General features: G+C 41.4%; 3 protein-coding genes across 5 annotated transcripts in view; 2 read left to right on the top strand and 1 right to left on the bottom strand.

The window, feature by feature from the left end:
• Positions 1-378: 378 nt before the first annotated feature.
• On the bottom strand, positions 379-3,074 carry polr2eb (RNA polymerase II, I and III subunit E, b). The gene is made up of 8 exons (XM_070832289.1): positions 2,909-3,074; positions 2,213-2,387; positions 1,885-2,000; positions 1,687-1,767; positions 1,536-1,594; positions 1,222-1,300; positions 625-697; positions 379-534 (listed from the first exon to the last, which is right to left on the bottom strand). Exons 1-7 carry the CDS (start codon positions 2,963-2,965, stop codon positions 632-634), a joined length of 633 nt encoding a protein of 210 aa, XP_070688390.1. The 5' UTR covers positions 2,966-3,074; the 3' UTR covers positions 379-534; positions 625-631.
• Positions 3,075-3,119: 45 nt separating this feature from the next.
• gpx4a (glutathione peroxidase 4a) lies at positions 3,120-7,263 on the top strand. 3 transcript variants are annotated; one of them, XM_070831603.1, is made up of 7 exons: positions 3,120-3,262; positions 5,579-5,673; positions 5,769-5,913; positions 6,082-6,233; positions 6,352-6,376; positions 6,599-6,658; positions 6,916-7,263. In XM_070831603.1, the coding sequence occupies exons 1-7, from the start codon at positions 3,197-3,199 to the stop codon at positions 6,946-6,948; spliced, it is 576 nt and encodes a 191-aa protein (XP_070687704.1). In that variant the 5' UTR covers positions 3,120-3,196; the 3' UTR covers positions 6,949-7,263. The 3 variants fall into 3 exon arrangements, with proteins under 3 accessions (XP_070687704.1, XP_070687703.1, XP_070687706.1); XM_070831602.1 differs by having other exon boundaries at positions 3,120-3,289; XM_070831605.1 differs by lacking the exon at positions 3,120-3,262 and adding an exon at positions 4,980-5,258.
• Positions 7,264-8,748: 1,485 nt separating this feature from the next.
• The window catches only part of pip5k1ca (phosphatidylinositol-4-phosphate 5-kinase, type I, gamma a), a 41,954-nt gene continuing 30,205 nt past the window's right edge, over positions 8,749-20,497 (top strand). Inside the window, exon 1 of the mRNA XM_070831601.1 lies at positions 8,749-9,082. Coding sequence (XP_070687702.1) covers positions 8,950-9,082 — 133 coding nt within the window. The 5' untranslated portion in view covers positions 8,749-8,949. The remainder of the gene's footprint in view (positions 9,083-20,497) is intronic.

Raw genomic sequence — 20,497 nt, 5'->3', positions numbered from 1 at the left:
TTAGATTCTTTGTGTATTTTACAGATCAAACTGAACACAGATGAGGAACAGTTAAAGTTGAGCAGGAAGAAAATGGGACCTAACCAAAAGTGTAACCATCATATTACCATTGACATCAACAGTCGCAGTCACTTCCCTGGTGCAGGGGAGGGCACAGTGGTCATTTTAATGATGTAACGCTCAGTAACCAGGTCAGTTTGGAAAGCGTCAGCCTCTAGCAGCTACAGCATGGCTTTCAAAAGGAAAAGGAAGGTAGGCATCTAAAACCATTTTAGGATGATGTCAATAGAATTTACTTGTTTACTTATAAAGTAAAGCTTCTTGTTGTCGTTGCAAAGTAAGATTATGTGAATTAAATCAGCTGGTCAAAACTATTGATTCATTTTGAATTGTTTATTTAAAAAAAAAAAAAATCAGTAATTACATGTAAAACAACACAAGTCAAAAGCAGAAGGATAATCCATGGTTGAGTGAAATATGTAACACCTTCAGTTTCCTTCACTGGTCATTGTTAAAGTTGACCCAGAGGAACACCTGGGGGGGAAAACAAACGCTTTATTTGAAAGCAGTGACGCACACACTTATTTTGACTGGATAAACTTGTCACGGCTGACGCTTGCATACCTGCTTTTCACTGCACCAATCTGTATGTAATGTACCTCCCAGCTGTTTCACTAGGTCTGATGATCTTTACTACCTGGAAAAGGTGAGAAAAATATTAGATTGTTTAGACTGGACCCTGGTACAGATCCACAACTAACTGCTGAGAGTCTCCTGTTTCAGTCAGACAGTTAAATGAATGAAGACTGAACACTTTGAACACCAGGTGCACCTTTACTGTGTTTGCACGTGGGTAGTTTCAAATGAGAGCTGTTGAGAGTATGAAATGCAAATAATGTTCCAGTAGACGTTTCAGTCCACTGGGGGCAAAAATAAAATCCACATTGTAATGAACTAGACTTATCCTTTAAATGTCCTTAAGACATCATGTCTTCTAACAAGTAATGGGTCTAACAAGCTGTTTGAGTTATCACTTTGAGATCTGTACCGTCAAATATAAAGTGCATTATAAATAAAATGTATTATTATTATTATTATTATTATCATCACACGGCTTTAGTGAAAAGCTGTTTATCAAATGACCAACCCAAGAACATTTAGACAGCACCATGCAGCCATGTCATAATGAAAATGAGAGCCAACTTCTGGAGTGTGTGTTACCTGTCCTCTTTTCAAGCCAAAGTAGCGAGCCACAGGGTCCCCAGCCTGGATCCTCGGCAACTGGCTTTCCTTTAATTTACTGAGGTAAACATGTTAAGGCATGAAAACAAATAATACTTTGAATGAAGATCTGGGTCTTATAAAGACACTAAATGCTGCTCGATGGTCGTCTTTAGTTAAATCAACTGCTATTTCATACCTCATTACAAATGGTAAGTAATCTTAAGATGACCAAGAGCATCATCTACAGGAAAATCTGATTTAGACATTCGTCAATTCATTTACTCTGAGTAGCACAGTGTGTGTAAGGATACTATCTTGCCAGAAGTTCAGTCACTTCCTCTTTTGTCATAACAATGTGCTCTGGAACAAGCTGAAAGACAAAAAAAGAAATGTAATAAATAAAAAATTTAATAGTAAATCAATAAGATCATTTTGAAATGAAAGGGGTTTTGATACAAGTACCTCGTGCTCTGTGATGTTAATAAGCAGCTCCTGTTGTAGAAACTGCTCCAATATGTATTTGGGTGCCATGTCAACTAGAGACTGTGAGAACACACAAATGTTTTTAACAAAGAGAGCAAGATCCAAAACAGAGAGAAAGTCATAATAAGAAATCACGTGCTTTATCCATTTCATAAATACTACAATGTAAGTGTTTACCTGTTTGGCTGATGGCGTCATGCCCATCTGAACGACAATGATGGCTCGTGTGATGTTCTCCTCCTGCATCCTCTGACAGTACATCTTAATCGTCTTGATACCCACCTTGGGTTCCTCTGGAAAGTGAAGAAAAATATGACTTAATAACATCACACAGCTGCAGATGTTAAAGGCACACAGATAGATTAAAAGATCAACACATTTATTCATCATCAAATATTCTATATTGGCTTCATTTTTGGTCCCGGGACAATTTGTGTATTTTCTATAGAGGAGTGACAGCCACACTGCATTCAATATTAGATATTGATCAATATTGATAACCTACCAGGAAAGAAGACAAACATCTGGTCTGTGGGGTCATCGTTGTGTGCCACCAGTACAGTGAGGTCTGTGCGTCTGGGGCGACCCTCGCTGGGTTTGTCTCCAAACTGACTCTTGAACTCCTCCAGTGTTTGGTCCAACTCGTCCTGTGTCACCAGGTACCCTCTGTCGTGGCACAGCTGAGGGTGAACAGATAAGGCTGAGCAGTCAGTGAGAGCACGGGACAAAACACAAGGCTTAAAACAGCAGCAAACTAGAACAGAGCAAAGCTGTCAGGCAGGCAGCGCTTCACTCCCAGCCTGTAAACCACCTGATCTATAGGTTTCCATCATTCACCTGTAAGGCCGAGACAAGATCTTTGGTTAAGGTTTGAATCTCCAAAGCCCTGGTGAATGGTGCTTATGTTGTTTCTCAGACTGAGACTCAATTTAAAATAACTTATTCTCCAAAACATGTATAAGAGAGCTAACCTCTCTCTCCTTCACATAAAAGAAGTCACTCAGGACCAACTGCTGATAAGTAACAGTGACAAAAGCATCAGATAGAAAAAGGCTAAACAATACACAGCTCACGAACTACCCTACAGTACCGACTAACTCACCATGAAGCCCCTGACTTAACGTTACAGAGCGGAACTGTTATTATAGCAAAGCTACATGCTAAGCTAACATGTTAAAAGATTCATTTAAACGTGACGCACCTGCATGATAGTTTTGCGAATCTTCCACAGTCTGTATGTTTCCTCTTCGTCATCCATGTTGTCTTAAATGTTCCACTCGCACGAAATATATTCCTCAAATTTAACTGTTTTTTAATGAATGTATCACTTTCGCCTGTGCGGACGACGCGACGCACGCTTCCGTCTTGCGGTCGCAGGCTGATGACGTCAAGCCTCTCCTGTCGCACTTCACAACAAAGTGCAGGGGCGGAGCGAGCTTCCGCACTGTAACTCTTCATTAGAATAAATGCGGCCTCTCCTTTAACGAAAATGCGGCCGATATATGTCATTTTGACATTTGGGGTCGTGGCGAGCAGTGGAGGTCTTCTGGCGATGGTACTGTACTTTGTTTTATCCAGCACGGTAACGTAACTAATACTTCCGGTCTTTGGTATGTGTGTTGCGGCTGCTCCTGTGATCTCTGAATTGCGTCACGGTGATGTATGTTATCAACAGCATTAACAGCCTCTCTGTTTGTATTTATTCATCATCCATACTGATAACATCGACAGTTCTTTAAATCGTCTGTATATTTAAAATCTGTTTCGCTCCTCGAGGCTTTAAGTAACACAAGTGACAATTTCCGGTTTCAGCCGGGTGGTGCACGACTATAAATACAACACAACAAGCACTGATCTGGGTTTGTGTCCGTGCATCAGGTACGTTAGATTCCCAATAGAGAGAAAAATAGTACAAAGGTTCCTTTGAGTGTGGTGTGAGGATGTGTCTGCAGCAGCACTGTCCCATCTGGAGTCAGCTGATAGGCTTATCATTCCGAGAAATACAGCAACGGTCATTTAAAGGTTTTATAACACAGGGTCACATTACCACGTTGTCAGTACGAGCTGATATTTCATTATGTCAGCGGTGAAAATTAATTAGAGTTTATCAGCATTCTGCAGGCAACTAAGCCTTACAAACTATCAGTGGTAGAGAAAGTATTGAATCGTTAAGTAGAGGTTACAGTAACACACAATAATAATAAAAAAAGATTCGATTATTGTACTTTAGTTCAAGTAAAAAAGGATTAGGGTCAAAATATTTTAGGTGTCAAAAGTAAAAGTACTCTTGAGGTGACAAAACAGCGCGTTTGTTTTTAGGTTTGCTGATTTTAACTGGAATACATCACATTGTATAAGCTGATAATTAATAACTGATCATCAAACCAACTAGGACCTATATCTGAAAATGAAATGTAGTGGAGTAGAAGTGTAAAGTAGTCTTAAAATGGAAGTACTGTTAAAGTACGTTGAAGTTGTACAAAGGTGCAGTGCTGGAGTAAATGCACTTGGTTACTTTCCACCTTTGCAAACTAGAAATACAGTTATAACACGACTATGAGGGAGGCTTATCTTGGGTTTTATAGAAATCCCCTCTTCTTATTTCTTCATCCTCAACTGACAATAGCTAAAAATATTCTCTACATAGCTCTAAAACATTCATTAGTTTCCATCTCAAAGCATATTTCAGTCATCATTTTCATCAACATAGACTTTTGTCTACTTTATTATGTGTTTTGAATTTGTATCTGTAAATGCATTGTTAACTAGGGCCTGTAACATCTGTTTTTTTTTAATATTAGTATTTGCTGTTTGTAACCATTTGTCATGACTCCCAAGTAGACTGGCCAGAAAATTGGGAAATAATCTTTTAAAAATCAGAACAATATATTACCCAATCAGTCACTTTTGTTGTGTAATACAGTGGTTCCACTGGTATTACCAGATTGTGATTTGGTAAGATGTTATGGGGAGGCACACGGCTGCTGTTAGAGTCTAGAAAACAAAGATTATTATTATATCTTACTGTTTTCCTGGATTCTGGTTAGAGATTCAGGAGGTTATATGAGCTTCAAATCATGTTGATTCACTTTTTGTTTTTCATTATATTAAGCTCATTGCATAATGAGCTCATGTGTTTCTGCAGACTGTTGCCCTTTGCCCCGGCCACATGAAGCTCAACCCCCGTGGCCTAATTTTTTGCTTTTATAAGGAGTCAAACTTTCTTCATGAGTCTGTGACAGTGCTGTGGACTGTGGACCACAGTACACGTGAATTTCTGATGTGGGTTTATTAGTCAGCAGCAGACAGGGACCTATTGGAGAATCGCAGCCTATCAATTCTGTTAATGATCACCCGCTCCTTTTACATGAGGACGCTGGAGCGTGCGCTCTCTCTGTAGACGGGTTGCGGGCTGACAGTGAGGGTGTAGCTGAAGCCACTCAGGGGGTTCACAGATTTGATCGCGTTCTGCCTTCAGAGGACCTTACTGAAGGGCAGTCATGCGTCTGATAGGGTCCACTGTCCTTTTCTCTGTCCTGCTGCAGGCTATGGTAAGAAATAATGAGATTAGGACTGAAACACTGGTTTGTCTTGCAGCACTGGAACTTGCTTTTGGACAATGTCAGATTTTGTAGATTCTAAGTCGAGCGCTGGTAACAGAGATATGAATGAGGATTTTATTTTTGGTTGTCATGCACTATATTTATTTTTAAAGATATTTTTTCAGGACAAATGTGTGCACTGTATGTCTATGCTATTTCTGCTGGAACCTATTTCTTGTTATCTAATATTAATTAAGTAGCATTTTGAAAGTGGGCTCCCGTTTCTCAAATCTTTTTTTTTTTTTTTTACTTCTCTTTCCTCCCAACAGTCTGCTCCGACAGAGGACTGGCAGACGGCCACGTCTATATATGACTTCTCAGCAACAGACATTGATGGCAATGTTGTTTCCCTAGAAAAATACAGGTAAATCTATCCACGACGTATTCTCTCCATAAATGTGCAGCAGCATCCTACCATCGCTACAACATTATGGACGTGTCCCCTTGTGTTCTCTTCAGGGGGGACGTTGTCATCATCACCAACGTTGCCTCTAAATGAGGTAAAACCCCAGTAAACTACTCTCAGTTTGCGGAGCTGCACGCCAAGTACACTGAGAGAGGTTTACGCATCCTCGCCTTCCCTTCTAACCAGTTTGGGAACCAGGTATGTACTGGAACAGGGGAGTGTTTTGTGAAAGCACAATGCCAGAAATGTTTTCCTATTTTAGAATGGGGTGTTTGATATTCTTGCACACAGGCCACTTTAACCAGCTCAGAGCTTGACTAGTGCTGACCAGCTGTATTTTTCCTCTCAACTTGTTTTACTTTGAAGGAGCCCGGCACTGAAGCTCAGATCAAGCAGTTTGCCAGTTCCTACAATGCTCAGTTTGACATGTTCAGCAAGATCGATGTGAACGGGGCCAATGCTCATCCTTTGTGGAAATGGCTGAAGGAGCAGCCCAAAGGGAAAGGCTTCCTGGGAAAGTACGTGGCATATTGATATTATAATGACAATAAAATTATTTTTTTTCTTAATTATTGGATTACAGCCAGATCTTCTAACGTTATTTTTCCAACGTGTGATTTGTTCTCATTCCTGCAGTAGCATCAAGTGGAACTTTACTAAGGTACATATTTTTTATCAGTCATTTATTTTAGACATCACCAGGGTCGATGCAGCTGACAATCAATCATCTATTTATGTGCATAAAGTATAATTATTGCAAGGAGCCCATCAATACTTTTCTAAAGGCGTCTTATTCTTAACACACAACAGAAAACAATTCTTTGTTCATACATTTTTAATGTTTGCTGTATTTCAGCTTTCTGTTTTTCCTCTCTCTTTCTAGTTTTTGATCAACAGAGAGGGTCAGGTGGTGAAGAGATACGGACCCTTAGATGATCCAAGTGTATGTACAAACGTCTCACTTTGCCACAGATACTATAGAGTATATACTTTGTAAAACTGATATATAAACAGATATAACATTGTGTACAGATGAAAGAAATTCTACTGTTGTGCTGAAGGTAAAGCAAAGAAGTCACATGAATACACAAAAGGGCAAGATCAAGGGAGGACACCCTTTTGGACTCTCATTTAAACTGGCATGATCTCCCCACAAAGATTGTATTGTCATATCGGCTTCTGCTCTTGCTTTCTTTCCAGGTGGTGGAGAAGGATCTTCCCCAATACCTTTAAACGCTGACACCCTGATATCATTGATGCCTCACGTACTCCGTAGTACTCCATCCATTTTTCTCTCTAAGCACCAGTGAGTATAGCTTGGGTCCACCCCAGACCAGTGACGGTCTGCTCATAAACCCGCATGGCGGACAGAGCAGACCTGATGAAAATGGCGTGCAAACCTCCTGGGAGGATTCCCAAGCTTGTGTTCATTTGGTTCTCTGGAGAAAGAAAGGAGAAAGAATCCCGAATGCATCATTAACTCCTTCAGTAGATTAACCTGTGCCATTTTTTCATAATAAAATGCACCGAGATTTTGTTCTAATGGTACTTTTTTTTCTGTTTATTGTCCGTCAGCAAAACATTTATATCCTCTCTCTATATATATATATATATATAGAATTTATATATATATATATTCTATTCTATTTATATTCTATTATATTGGTGTTGCTCGTAGAATAGACTTGTATTGATGTTTTGTCCTGAGCTACTGATGCACACAATGATCTTTCATTCTGTGTAATGGAAATGCTGCAAAGTGACAGAAAATCCATCTCTGTTATACTGCAAAATGCAAGCGTGTGTGTCAGACAACCGTAGAGGGGTGAGCATTAGAGCTCAAAATGAAACTGTAGGATTTGTTCCTCTGGGTAGGAAAATGTACAATGTCACAGTCTTGTTTTGGATATTGGATTCATAGTACAGCAACTGTTAGACGCAGCGTATACAATAGAGATGGGTGTAGAGACAGATTGACCATTTAGACTATGCCATACAAACAATCAAAGTCACATACAGTAAATAAAAAAACTCACGCAACATTGAATTTGGTAGTTGCATAGATAAGTGGTTAAGAAAACGGAAAGGATTAAATGAATAGGAAGTAAAAACATTTCTTGTCTTTCCCTTTGTCTTTAGAAATGCTGTATAGTTAAACTTTTTTTTATAGTTTATAAAGAATAATTCAATTCAAACCATGAAGGGAAAAGTCTCTGCACATGGACGTGTGACATTGGGTCACAAGAGACATGGCTTTGTATTAGGGGATCACACACACAAAAAAGGTTATGAACCTCTGATAAATTAGTCTAAACTCATCCATTCAAGAAGCCGTGTGATGCTATGATATTATATATACAAAATACAAATACCTGTCAATGATTCTATATTGTGGAAGTGTGGAAAGTATGACCTAAAAACAGCTATAAGGGAGTGCTTGTTGTTAGAGTGGAGAGTTTCTGCTGCAGAAAAACAGTAGTTTGAGGGTTCAGTGCAGGTTGTCGTTGTGAAGATAGTACAGTAAGGCATGTAAATACTCACAGTGTGAATGAGGTTTAATTAGACCCTTAGCCCTGGTCATACAGGCAGGACATTATCAGCAAACAAACCAATAATAATAGTGTTATTAGCACTTAAATAAAGCTGAAGCGCCTCCTGTTTTGGAGCCAAAAACTATTAATTTAGTCAAGGCCGTGTGTCCAGTACAAGATAAAGCTGCAGGCACAGTCAATACTAGACCTGTGTGATTGAGACGCAGTGGTCCAAAGGTCACAGCCAGGATGAGGCCCCGAGAGAAAACAGGATGTAATGTTGAAAAGGTGTTGACTCACCAGACGGATTAAGACCCCTTGTAAAAGTAATGCAACCACTCAGTCAGACTCCATCGGATCAGGCTGACCTCTGCGTGTGATTCAGAGCCCAAACAAATCTAAACCATCCCGGCTGCGGTTCCCCGGGCCGCCTGCAGAGGGAGCCGCGGCGTCCAGCACAAAACCGGGCAGCAGCAGCGCAGCGGCGGCAGCAAGTGCGGCGCGGACGACCAGAGAGGAGCGGACCGTGAGTGAGGAGACTCCGCACGGATGAAGGGACCGTCGCGGATAACCATCACACAACCCTCCGTTTGACTACCGCTACATATCAAGCCACACATTCCTCCTTCCTACCGCCGGGATCGCGCCGTCGCTGTGGGTCTTTCAGTCGGAGGGTTTTCCTGTTTTTCCTCCGGGAGGCTGAATGGAAGCAGCAGCCGAGGGAGCGGTCGGGCTGTCGGAGGCCAGGGACGGGAGCCCGCTATCCGGGGCCGCAGCATCCGATGATGGGGACACGGTGGTTGGAGTTAGCTACGGGATGGACACCGCAGACATGGGTACTTTACCGCCTTTCAAATACACCCTACCCGTCTTTAATGGTGATTTAATTTACCCTGACATCCATTTGTATCTGATGCTCCCCGCTGCTGTGACCAGAAAGTCCCGACTCATCTTTGCTAGCAAGGAATTGGTAAGCTAGGCTAGTAGCTAACTTAGCTAACTGGACGAGGGAGGCAGGCAAAGTTAGGTATTATATTATATACATTTATATATGCATGTATACTATATACATGTGTGTGTTTGTGTGTGTTACTGTGTAATGTTTATAGCACATTCATGCAGGTACAGTCGTGACCAGCTGCACAACACACCGTGGCTGGGCATTGAGTACATGTTTGAAAGGACAGGGTGATGTGGACATGGTCCAGCTGTAAACATTACTAAGTCTAATTAGTTCTAGTCTTGCCTAATTACTCGGCTTGACACACACAGAAAGTCAGAAGTGTAGCCAGCATTTCCGACCCACAAAACCTCCCATGGCCCCCCTCCCCTGCTGCCTTGTCTTTCTCCAGGCACCACCTGTCACCCCCAGGCTGCAGAAAAACAGGACTATCACCCATTATGTTCCTGAAGAATCCATTAAAACCTTCATTTTGGGTTTATAATTATGGCCTCCATCTTGGCATATTCATGTACAAATCCACCTTTCTGTAAGGAGGAGGAACGAACTGCAGCCACCATGCCACCAGAGTGCTTCCTTTTAATTGGCATTTAGACACACATTAGAAGTAGACATTTTTCCCCCTGCAGACATTTTGACCTGTCATAGTAGGGAAACTACTGTTACTAATAACATTACCGGTGACAGTGAGCCAGCATGCACTACACCAGCACCTGCAAACTGAAGCTGCTAAATGGAATTCAGCCTTCAGTCACTCATTTTATTATTTATACCTGTGCTTTTCCTACTGTGACATGTCTAAATGTCTTGTGTGAAAAAGGGATTATTAGCGAATGAAGCCATAATGTATTGTGAAAACCAATTATTACAGCTCAAGTGATGTAATTAGGTGAATGTCAGCTGATTAGTCCGATTTTTTAACTCTCAAGTATCGAGTATCAGCCTCAAAAATCCAGTATTTGTTGGAATAAATTGGCTGTACAGTCCAAGAGACAGGTGGAGAGTTTTCTCAGTCACTTCAATACAGTCAGTTTTCTTAATCCCAGCTTCTATTGACCAGTTAAAGAACTGTAGCGTGCAACACCAATGAGCTGGCCTCAGCGTTCAGTAGAGATGGTTGCTGTTTCATGTTTGAAAGGTTTTATTTTTAAGGTACTCAAATATGCTTCACACCACAAGTTAAAAAGAAAACTTATAAGCGGACTAAATGCAAGGTAGCTTAGGACATTGAGCCGAACACATAGCTGCTGTAGAACCATTCTCAATAATACAATCTCAGTAATACACTATCCTTGTCCTGCTAAGATCAGTGTCCATGCTGTGTGATGAAGGCTGCTGAAGACCAAAAAAGGCTGTTGAGGACATGTGTATTTAAACCACTAACCCACAGCGCTCCAATCCTTATGAGAAAGAATGGTGTTGGTCCGTATGTGAAGATGCCACACTGGCTTTAAAAATTACATTTTGTATTTATTTGCTGTTGCTGAAATTAATCTGTCGAACAACTTTGATTATCTTGATATCTTGAAATTTTCTTGTGAGAAGTAATGTTAGAAGTGAAGATCTTCTTACAGAAAGAGAAGATGACAAGAATACAGCCATGTGTACAGTGATGGACTGTGTGTAGTGATTTTAAAGAAGAGGTAGACACATGTAGACATCACCAGAATCAATGAATTAAAGAAAGGTGATCTTCGTGAGTCAATATCTACAGAATGTGTGAAAGCAGGCCTTTTGTTTCTCTGTGAGAAGATCAGGTTTACATTTAAGTTGCCATTATTTGGTAAATTAATGTAAATTTGGTTTTGCATGCATTTAAAACTAATTTTAGATTAATGACGAGAAACGCCTTCATCATCAACATAGAAGTGGATGCTACTACATGAACGACACAGTGCTATTTATTGAAGCCAGGTAATGACTTTAAAGTAAAGAGGATATGTCTGTAAACATGTATGTGTGCCTGTAGCTAAATGTTGGGCTCTTGAGTGTAACAGCAGTTAGTCACGCTGCATTCACTGGTCATGTTCACTGCACTTCACAGTTTGGGGATTTTCATTGTTCCTGGTGAGGAAAGTGCTGACTCTGACAAGAGCTCAGTACCTCCACACAGAACAGGCTCATGAATTGAAGGGCTGCCTACTCTTCGAGCTTAGCTGTATCAGAGGGTGAACATGGACGTGGGGTGCCTTTGGCTGCAGATGCTTTCTTTTTTCTTTTTTTTTTTCTGGCATGCTTGCTGGTGCGTGTCCCATCATGTACCTGGGGTAGTTTCACAAGTGTGTGCCTGCTCAGTTGGTGCACCTTCACGTGCAAACACAGACCATATTGGAGACAGAGCGAGGGCCTGCCTGTGCAGATGAACAGCGTTAAATAAATGCATTACTGAATACGCCTCTGAATACGCCAAATGATTTCAGGCTGACAGTTTACAGACAGTTAACTTATCTAAAAGCAGCAGGGTAAGTCTCTCAGAGAGTAAGTGTGATTTGTTGTGTTATTTATTTGGCCGGGGTAGACGCCTGAGAGACACTGCTGACCTCTTAAGCTTCTTGTTTTCAACATACTAACATCTGTATCCTCGTTACCTCCTTTAACCGCAGCTTCATTCATTTGTGAATGGGCTATTCCTGTAGGTTTAGTTGGTTTTAAATATTACTGAGGCAAGGCATATTTTATCATCCATGCGGCGCTGCCCTGATAAGCTATTAAGGCAGCATTTAATGAGTGCTAAAGAAGTCCCATGAAGGAAAAAGCCAGTCTCGTCAATACCTTGCAACAAGTCTTCCAGTGGAACAAACCACGAGTTGTTCTGCTTGTTTCCATGTTTTTGTATTCCTGTGCTCTAGCAGGGTAAATAAACAGTCTGCAACATCACTGAGACTTCACTCGTTAATATTGATCAGTAGCCAGTTTTCCTCAGTAATTTCCTGACTAAAGCACTCATGTTGTCTCTGAAACACGTGAGAACTTAAATGCAGATAAATGCAAGGTACAAGAATTTCTACACGAATTGTGCAGTTTAAAAGGTATCACCCAAGGCCTGAAGCCTGGGTGCATTGTAGGCTAATGTTGGCAAAACTCACCTAAACTCTGGCCTTTTAATCACAATTATTATTGTGGAATAGAAGTTATCAGACTCTTAGGGCAGACCTACAGCATGTTGTCATAATGTTAATCTGTATCAACATCAGTGCATGTGCAAACACATCAGCTCCAAGCCGGTGATATTATCAGACACCACACTGCTCTATCGTAGTTTCTATCAATGTTTGAATTAATTAGCCTTACAGAATGACATGCTGTAAAATTTCAGTTTTATCCGAACACGTCGGAGCATTTTCACCTAACCCACATTCAACATGTTGATCTTGTTCTTTGTATTGCTCATACAGTTGTGTGTGTCTTCTCCCCTAATACGAAGCTTTTGCAGGTCAAGTTAGTTTGTCTGATAAACCCTGCAGCAGGGAAGGGTAGGTGTCGCTCACACTGCGACGCCCATGCAACATCTGTCGGTGAAGGGTGTTAAAGGGATAGTCCATTAAAGGCTATTCAGATGAGACGTGTTAAATCCAGGGACTGTGTTAATTTCTATGGCTGTGTAATTATGTAGCATTGGCATTGGTCAATAGGAATGAAAGGAACTGTCAGATGAAAAGCTCCACCATGATTCTCATTGGCTCCTGGAGATCGTAGATGGCACGCAACATGCCAAGTGCTCAACCTGAGAGCTTGGTTAACGTCAGATCTTGCGTATGAGTAATAGTAGGCTGTGCTGCTCAGCTCAGCAGCTATGAATGTGTGAATGCAACTCTGTGTGGGTTTCACAGCTGGCTGTTAAATAGCTGTCTGAGCATTTAGTCCCATTCAAAGCTCCTCATCCTCAGGCGGTTGTAATTTGTCCCCATAGTCTCCTGTCAGCGTGACAGCATTAATCTCACTTATCTTCTCCCCACATTCCTACTCAACTTCTCTCACCTTCAATCTTCCTCTCCTCTCCTCTCCCTAACCCTCAGCCCAGAGCAAGCTGCAGCTCATCTATTGCCACCTCTCTGAGTGATTCCCTTGGCTCAGCCACTCATTTGTCACTATCCATCAGTGACCCCCCCCCCATGTTTTCCTCTGTTCTCTGCTTTAGGCAAGGCCAGTCAGAATTGCTGATGGAAGCACAAAGGGTGGTTGCCTTCTGTGAAATGTATCTATTTGCTTCCTCCTTATTCAATCTGCAAGGTCTCTCTCTTTCTCCCCCTTTGGCTGTGCATGCCAGTATCAGTTTGTACCCCAGTGGCCAATTCACAGGGCTTGTATAGGATTTTGACCCTCTGCCAGGCTATTTGATGTCATATTTAACGTAGATGATGACGCAGTTCACTTACGTCTTACGTGCTTCTGATTTTCTCTGCAAGTGGGGGATGTGTACTAAAGTAGCTATTTTAAACAGGCACCACAGCGAGGCAGGAGCATGGTGTTTGCTGCTGTCTGTCCTTGTGCTCGGCCAGGGATTTTCATTTTCTGAGTGGTAGCTGTTGGGAAGATGAGTGACAGAGTAAATACAGGAAATGGACCCATAAATGAGGAGGAGAGACAAATAATTCAAGGCTGTATTTTCCTCTGTTGTGGTGACTTTGCTGCTACATGCGCCACTGGATGAGACTCTGACTCAGTTTTACAGTGACATGACTGCAGTGTCATACTGCCCTGGCTTCCCTCAGAAGAGAAATAGGCAAAGACCTGCTGTTTTCAATTAAGTGAGTTACTGTGCCCACTTTGCAGGCTATTATTATTTCATAATCAGCACCTGCAGCATGAGAGCAGTCAGACAGGAGCACAAAGCTGTCAAACTTCTCACAACCACCCACTCAGAATCAGTGGCAATTGTTTTCAACAAAGAAAGCAGTCAAGTGATTCCTGCTTGGGGCTTCAGTGTCTATGTTGCTGCCTGTGTTGATCTACTTAATCTGTACATTCGTGTGTCAGCGCTGTGATCGACTGGTGGCATGTACAGTGTGTACCCAGCCTCTGGTCCAGTGGGTGATAAGCCCCAGATAGGCTTTTTAGAGCGAAATTATGAAACGCTATTAGCCAACAACCAATTTTCTTTTGTCCTTTCTTTTTTCTTACGTTCCTTTTTTCAATAAGAGCTGCATGGACTTCATCTTTAGATTCTCACAGTGAAATGGTTTATCTGGCAGTTATTTACAGTCTGACCCTGTTCAAAGCCTTGCAAAGTAGAGGACAGAAATGCTGGAGGGTTTAATGGGCTCTAAAAAGTGAGAACATTTATTTATTCATCAAACAGTCTGCAAATTCAGTCTCCCTCACCTGCGGTCTGAGCCATATCCTACCCGCATCTCATCTGATGAGTGAATGGTGAATTTGCGATGGATCCATCCAAAATAATATAGTTAAATTAATTTAAATTTAAATAACCAAGTCTATCATTGTCACAGAGTAATCTGTAATAAATTTATTTTTCTTTATTTAATCACAGTGTGAGTAAATGCAATGCAATGCAATAAACATTACTATTGTTATAATTAATGACTGTTTCAGTATATGTGATGTTTTTTTCTGAGCCTGCTGTTCTCAGTGCAGTTTGAACCTCTCAGTTTTGTTTTTCAAGCTGTTTTACACTTTGCACTTGCAAATGAATTCCTAATACATAAGTATGGTTTCCTTACTTTTGGATTATTGACAAACTAGCAGATGACTACAGATAATAACAATTGTAACAGTTTGGATGTTGAGAGGTAGTGGTATGTGTCCGTGACCCTGGACAGGTTGCCGTGTGAGGAAAGGGATACAGCATGTGTAGCACAGAGAAAGAAAAAGATGCTAATGATGAAATACTGGTAATGTTTTAGTGATAAGAAATAGTAATATGAAATAATAATATTGCAATAAAATATAAAATGCAATACAATATGATGTAGTTATGACCATTATAATTATTAACATTTCATTTATACTGCAATGCAGATGTCCTGCAGTTTCTGATGTCATAGATATTAGTATGTGTTGTGCTCAAAATCTGTGTGATTATTGCTTTTCATGCACTGCAGGAAAAAATAGTTTGACAGCTTTGTGTTTCCTCTATGTTTCAACATCCCACAGCAGCCTGGAGAAGAGCCGTCATTTTCTTTGCAGGTAGATCAGCTGCAGGTTGTGCTATTTGCTGCATTGTATTTTGCAAAGGGCCAAGGCTTCTGTCTGCCTGTCAGTTTTTCTGTGTGTGTTCATTTGGGTTGACAATAGCCTAGAAAACGATTTGTCTTTAAAACCACAGCCAGTGCAGCCTCACACTGTGCACAAGAGACAGAGGCAGCTTAGTGTTGGTGGAATTGTAAATGATGGAGTCCACCTTGCTGAGTAACCAACCGTCTACCTGAGGCTGCTCCCAACAGCGGTGCCAAATCATCTGCACTCTACGTATTCATTTAGACGGCAGCCTGCAGAGGTGGTCTGTGTGCTGTAGCATGTCGAAGCTGAGCGTGGCTAACAGGCATGCTGGGACAAATCCAATGCCACAGAACATTTGGATGATAGCAGAAGACAACTGTTTTATATATATATATATATATATAATATATAATATATAATAATATATGATATAATATAAAATGCATCACACACACACACACACACACACACACACACACACACACACACACACACACAGTACTTGAGTAAATGTACTTTCCATCAATGAGGTGTATATTAGGGATGGTATGATTCTCTGGTTTGTATCGATGCATCAGCATAAAAGTTCATGAAGTGCTTGCCCTGATTAAAAAAGTGTGGACCAGATACAATGTGTGATGAAGTTGCAATGCATCATTTCTAAAATCTTTGCATCAGTAAAATCTGATTTATTATTACCACCTGGAGTAAATCCGCAGGGGATCATGCATTTGGTTGTGTGTGTGCGTGTGTACTTCTGTCTATGTGTCGGTCCACAACTTAAAAACTGACGTCCACAGAAGAAGTTTGTTCTTCTTTTGAACCGGATCACCTGCAGACTAATGCCATGATATGCTGATATGTTATGATCCACCAACATTAGCCACAATTGGAGATGAAGGTGAACTGTGGAGTGGATGAGGTGAATTTAGGAGGTTTTCAGTGAGTGGAGACGGTCGGCCTCCTCATATGTTGGAGGAGTTCACATGATCGACAGACAACCTTATGACATCATAAACGGAGCCAAATGTAACCGGCATGTTTTCTCACACGTTTACTGAAAGATAAATAAGTAGAAAAAGAGAGAGGACAGGCTTTTCTCATTTGGTGCACACACCAGGGACACATTTATGGTCAATAGACAATAAAAAGTGCATTTTACAGAATATGGGCCCTTTAATTTATGATTTTCTGTTTGCTAAAGTAAACCCAAAGACATGAACTAAAACTCGGTGCCATTTTGAATCGCTTAGCAACATATTCTTTGGCATCACGTCAAATTGTGTTGTATTGCATTGAATCACATTGTATGAATCAGATCATGTTGAATGGGTGAATCATAACACATTGGTGGCTGGTTCATATGCATCTTTAATGTATCGGCATTCTGTCGAGACGCATATTGCATCAATGATAGAGATGCACATCTCTATTGCCTTCCTGAGTGACGTTAGAGTTTTATTTTAAGCCAGAGTTTCGGCTTTGTGCTAAGCCCCAGATGCCAAACAAACATCTGCAGGTGTTTGTTTAGGACTTCCTGTACAGGTACGAGCAGCAGAGTTGCTGTTGTGCAACTGTGTTCCTACTGTAGTTAGAGAAGATTACCCTCCGCTGAGTCACCCGTGGCTCAACAGAGATGCTGCTCTCAGCAATAACAGCAGTACAGGGGACAGGAGTCAGGCTGATCACCACCCTGCTTATTTGTACCATCTACTTCCCTCCCATGACCTCCTCTCCTCTCCTCTCCTCTCCTCTCCTCTCCTCTCCTCTCCTCTCCTCTCCTCTGCAGTCCTTAAAAGGACCTTTTTCTCTTGCCTGAAAACTTTGACTGCATTTTGAGGATCAGCAAGGATCACTAAGCCCGGTTCTGATCCGGGAGCTCAGTAATGAAAAACATACTGAAATTGCATAAGAGTTGGAGTGTGTGTGTGTGTGTGTGTGTGTGTGATTTTGCCGGGAGGACTAAGCTGTTTTTAGCTTTGCCCAGAGAACATGGTGCAGCTACTCAACCCTGCCAGTCTCTTCAGGAGCGGCGAGAGCTCCCAGAGGGACTATAGGACACACACACTCCTGACATATCAATCCAGTGGTATTAATACAACATTCCCACCAGCCAGTCACCAGGACAAAATGCTAACTGACATTGTGACTGTAGGAACATCAATTACTGCAACTCTTCTCCTGATGTGTATTTGTACTGACTCAGGCTACATGTTGACTCACAATGTGGGCAGGCATCACATTCCCACAAATGCACAGGCGGATGTCTGTATAGCTGACAGTCAGGAGTAGCTGTTGTATCGACTCGAGTGGAGGTGTGTTCCGGTGGTGTGTGAAACCAACTACTATCACTATGGTGTTTATAATATTCGGTCAGGACTTGGCCGAGCAGCTAGTCTCCTCTCCAGTGAAGACACCTCTTTCTTCATCTCCTCACTTTGAATTTCCATTTCAAAGTCTGCCGAGCTTTCAGGCCTCTCCAAGGGAAAATTGCACTTTCATACCCACCTGTTCCATTAGTCCGATCCACGGTGTGAAATGAAGATGTAGCTGTCGCAGCCCCTCCTGAACGCCGTTGAGATTCATTGGCTGCTGTCAGTGACTGCCGAGCCAGTCATTTCAGCCACTTCTCATTGTCAGTCTGAATGTTAAATAGATAGATTTGGGTGGTGAAGGCAGACGGCATTTTAATGATGTTTGAAGATGTTTTCAAACCTTTATTAGCCGAGAAATGTAGAAAATCTGACTGTATATATAAAGGAAATACAGCCATTTCTGCAGGTATCAGTGAGTGTCTTGCCAATAGAAATAGATCATTTTAAAAAATGTCACTTTTTCCCTCATGTTTGAAGCAGAGCACAGACAGCCAGCAACTCAGAAAAACAGACAGACGGTCTCTTGACTTCCACCTGTCCTTGCGCTGGTGCCATTTTATCCTGATAATCCAGACAGTTAGTCTAGTAGCCTGGAGAGAATGGGACTGAGATTAGGGATAGTAAAGTAATAGTGACCATGATTTAGGTGGCTTTGCATTTGAGCTTCTGTCTGCCTCTTTGACATTTACTTAACCTCAGAAGATTCAGATTTTGCCTGGGTGAACCACAGCCGGCCTGGCCAACTAGAGTTACAGGAGCGAGTGTGTCTGTGCGGTGTTTCCAGCCTGATCTGAAAATAAAAGGTGTCGGCCTGTTTTGGAATGTTTTACAGCTCTGCAAAAGTTTGTTGTTATAAGAAATTCAGTTTCCATATGTCAAAACAACAAGGGCAATCAGTAGTGTTGCTGGTAGTTTCCCCTCGAAAATGGCTGTTATTTAGCTCCTATTGACGACGGACTAGCACATTGACTAGCTCATTGTCGCAGCATTTATCAGCTGTTAAAACGATATTTAGCTGCTAATGAATATTTTAATTGTCCGTCAGCCTGATCTGTGTGTGCAGTTTCATGTGTTCTTTGATTATCATTATTATTATTATTATCTTATCCAACTATTTTGATGATAGCATAATTGTTTAATTCTCTGGAGCTATGTTTTCACATGTGAATATTTCTGTTTTCTTTGATAGTGAACTGATACCTTTGGTACTGCTTGTTTGGACCAAAAAAAAAAAGAAGTCAGTTTGCACCACAGGAAATGTGATCTGCACTGATTGATCTGCAATTCAAGAGATTTATCTATACTGAAAATAATTACTCAGTAATATTTCCCAAATCTGCTTTTGCTAATAAAATTGTTATATTTGGACTCAGAAGCTGTTTGCCTGGATGCAGACCTGTTTGCCTGTACGTGTAGGGCGTTGCTCATCATCTAGCCCCAAGCTAAACGTCTCTAAAGGATGTTTTCTGAAGCTTTTTATCAATCTGCTTGCTCGCCTGATGCCATTGATCATAATGGTTGACTTAGCATAGTCTAAAGCTGTCCTCTCCAGTCCCCGCTTCCTCCACGCATTCACTGTATTATACAAAATGTATGATAAGCACTGACAGCAGAGGACGGAGCAGCTTTCCTGCCTCTGAGCACACCGCCTTGTTCAGCAAATCAGAGGAATAGGTTGTGGATGTGTGCCCGTCCAAGATGTGTTAATGTATTTGGAGCTGAGTATAAAAACATACATAGTCTGTAAGTAGCTGGCATCACAGTGTGTTTGTGTGTTTGTGTGTGTGTGTGTTTCTCTGCCCGTGTCTGTTACTGTGTGTTTGCCTCTGTGTGTCTTTACGTGCAGAGGCAGGAAGGATAAGTCATAAGGATATTATTCTGCCAGAGTGCCGTAATTGCGAGGAACATTTAAAGCCTCTTTATAAAGCTTAGCATTAGGAAGTTGATGACTCCTTAATTATTAGTGTCGCCGTCCAAATAGCTCTGCGCCGATCAAGAAGGAATGGTCAACTGAGAGCAAACATTGATACACTTAGATGCACATGCAGGTGGCTACACCTACACAGGAGTAGAAAGAGTCACTGAGTATGTTTACATGCGCATTAGTGCCTGGCCTTTAGAGTGCCCCGTTAATGTGTTTGTGCATGCTAACATTATGTCCTTGTTACAGATACACAGAGAAGCTTCTTTGCTGTTTGGGATGGGCCAGAGCTCTCTGAAAGAAACCAGGATACTGTGACATGTAAACACATGGTCTATGATTACCATCTGCTGTCTGCACGTGTGTGCCTTCGACTTGAATCACATTTAGATGGTCGGAGAAGCAAAATATGGTTTCAAAAGATTAGTTCGACAAAACGCTAATGGGCTCTCTTGCCAAGGGTTAGATGGAAAGGTTTACATTACTTTAGATTTTCTTTGCTCAATGTGTTATCAAAGTGAGTATGATGTCTCTGCTGGTTGCCTCACAATCTTCTCTCGACCACAAGATAATTTTTTTTGTACGGATTAAACAAATGTTTTACCAACATGTATCAGTTACTGATCTTTAAAGGTGCTGGCAGGCAGATTTTGTTACTTCCGACAAAACCAGGTGTTAAAATGTGTTGCGGCAACAATGGAACAAAGTGGGCTCATTCTCAGCTGTCAGGCTGTACAGAGATGAGATGTCAAGGTGTCTGAAAATGATGCCTGCACAGACAACAGAGAGTTATCAGATCATTATATGTGTGTGT

This window comes from Pempheris klunzingeri, chromosome 6 (assembly GCF_042242105.1).
Source record: "Pempheris klunzingeri isolate RE-2024b chromosome 6, fPemKlu1.hap1, whole genome shotgun sequence".
Lineage (NCBI taxonomy): Eukaryota > Metazoa > Chordata > Actinopteri > Acropomatiformes > Pempheridae > Pempheris > Pempheris klunzingeri.
Note: the sequence above shows the minus strand (reverse complement) of the source record. Positions and strands in the feature narration are given on the sequence as shown.

Coding starts and splice junctions, on each gene's coding strand:
- polr2eb (XM_070832289.1), bottom strand. CDS start 2,965: ATGGATGACGAAGAGGAAACATACAGACTGTGGAAGATTCGCAAAACT. Junction 1,595..1,686: donor TTAACATCACAGAGCACGAG/GTACTTGTATCA, acceptor TTTGTCTTTCAG/CTTGTTCCAGAGCACATTGT. Junction 1,301..1,535: donor ACTGAACTTCTGGCAAGATA/GTATCCTTACAC, acceptor TGTTTACCTCAG/TAAATTAAAGGAAAGCCAGT.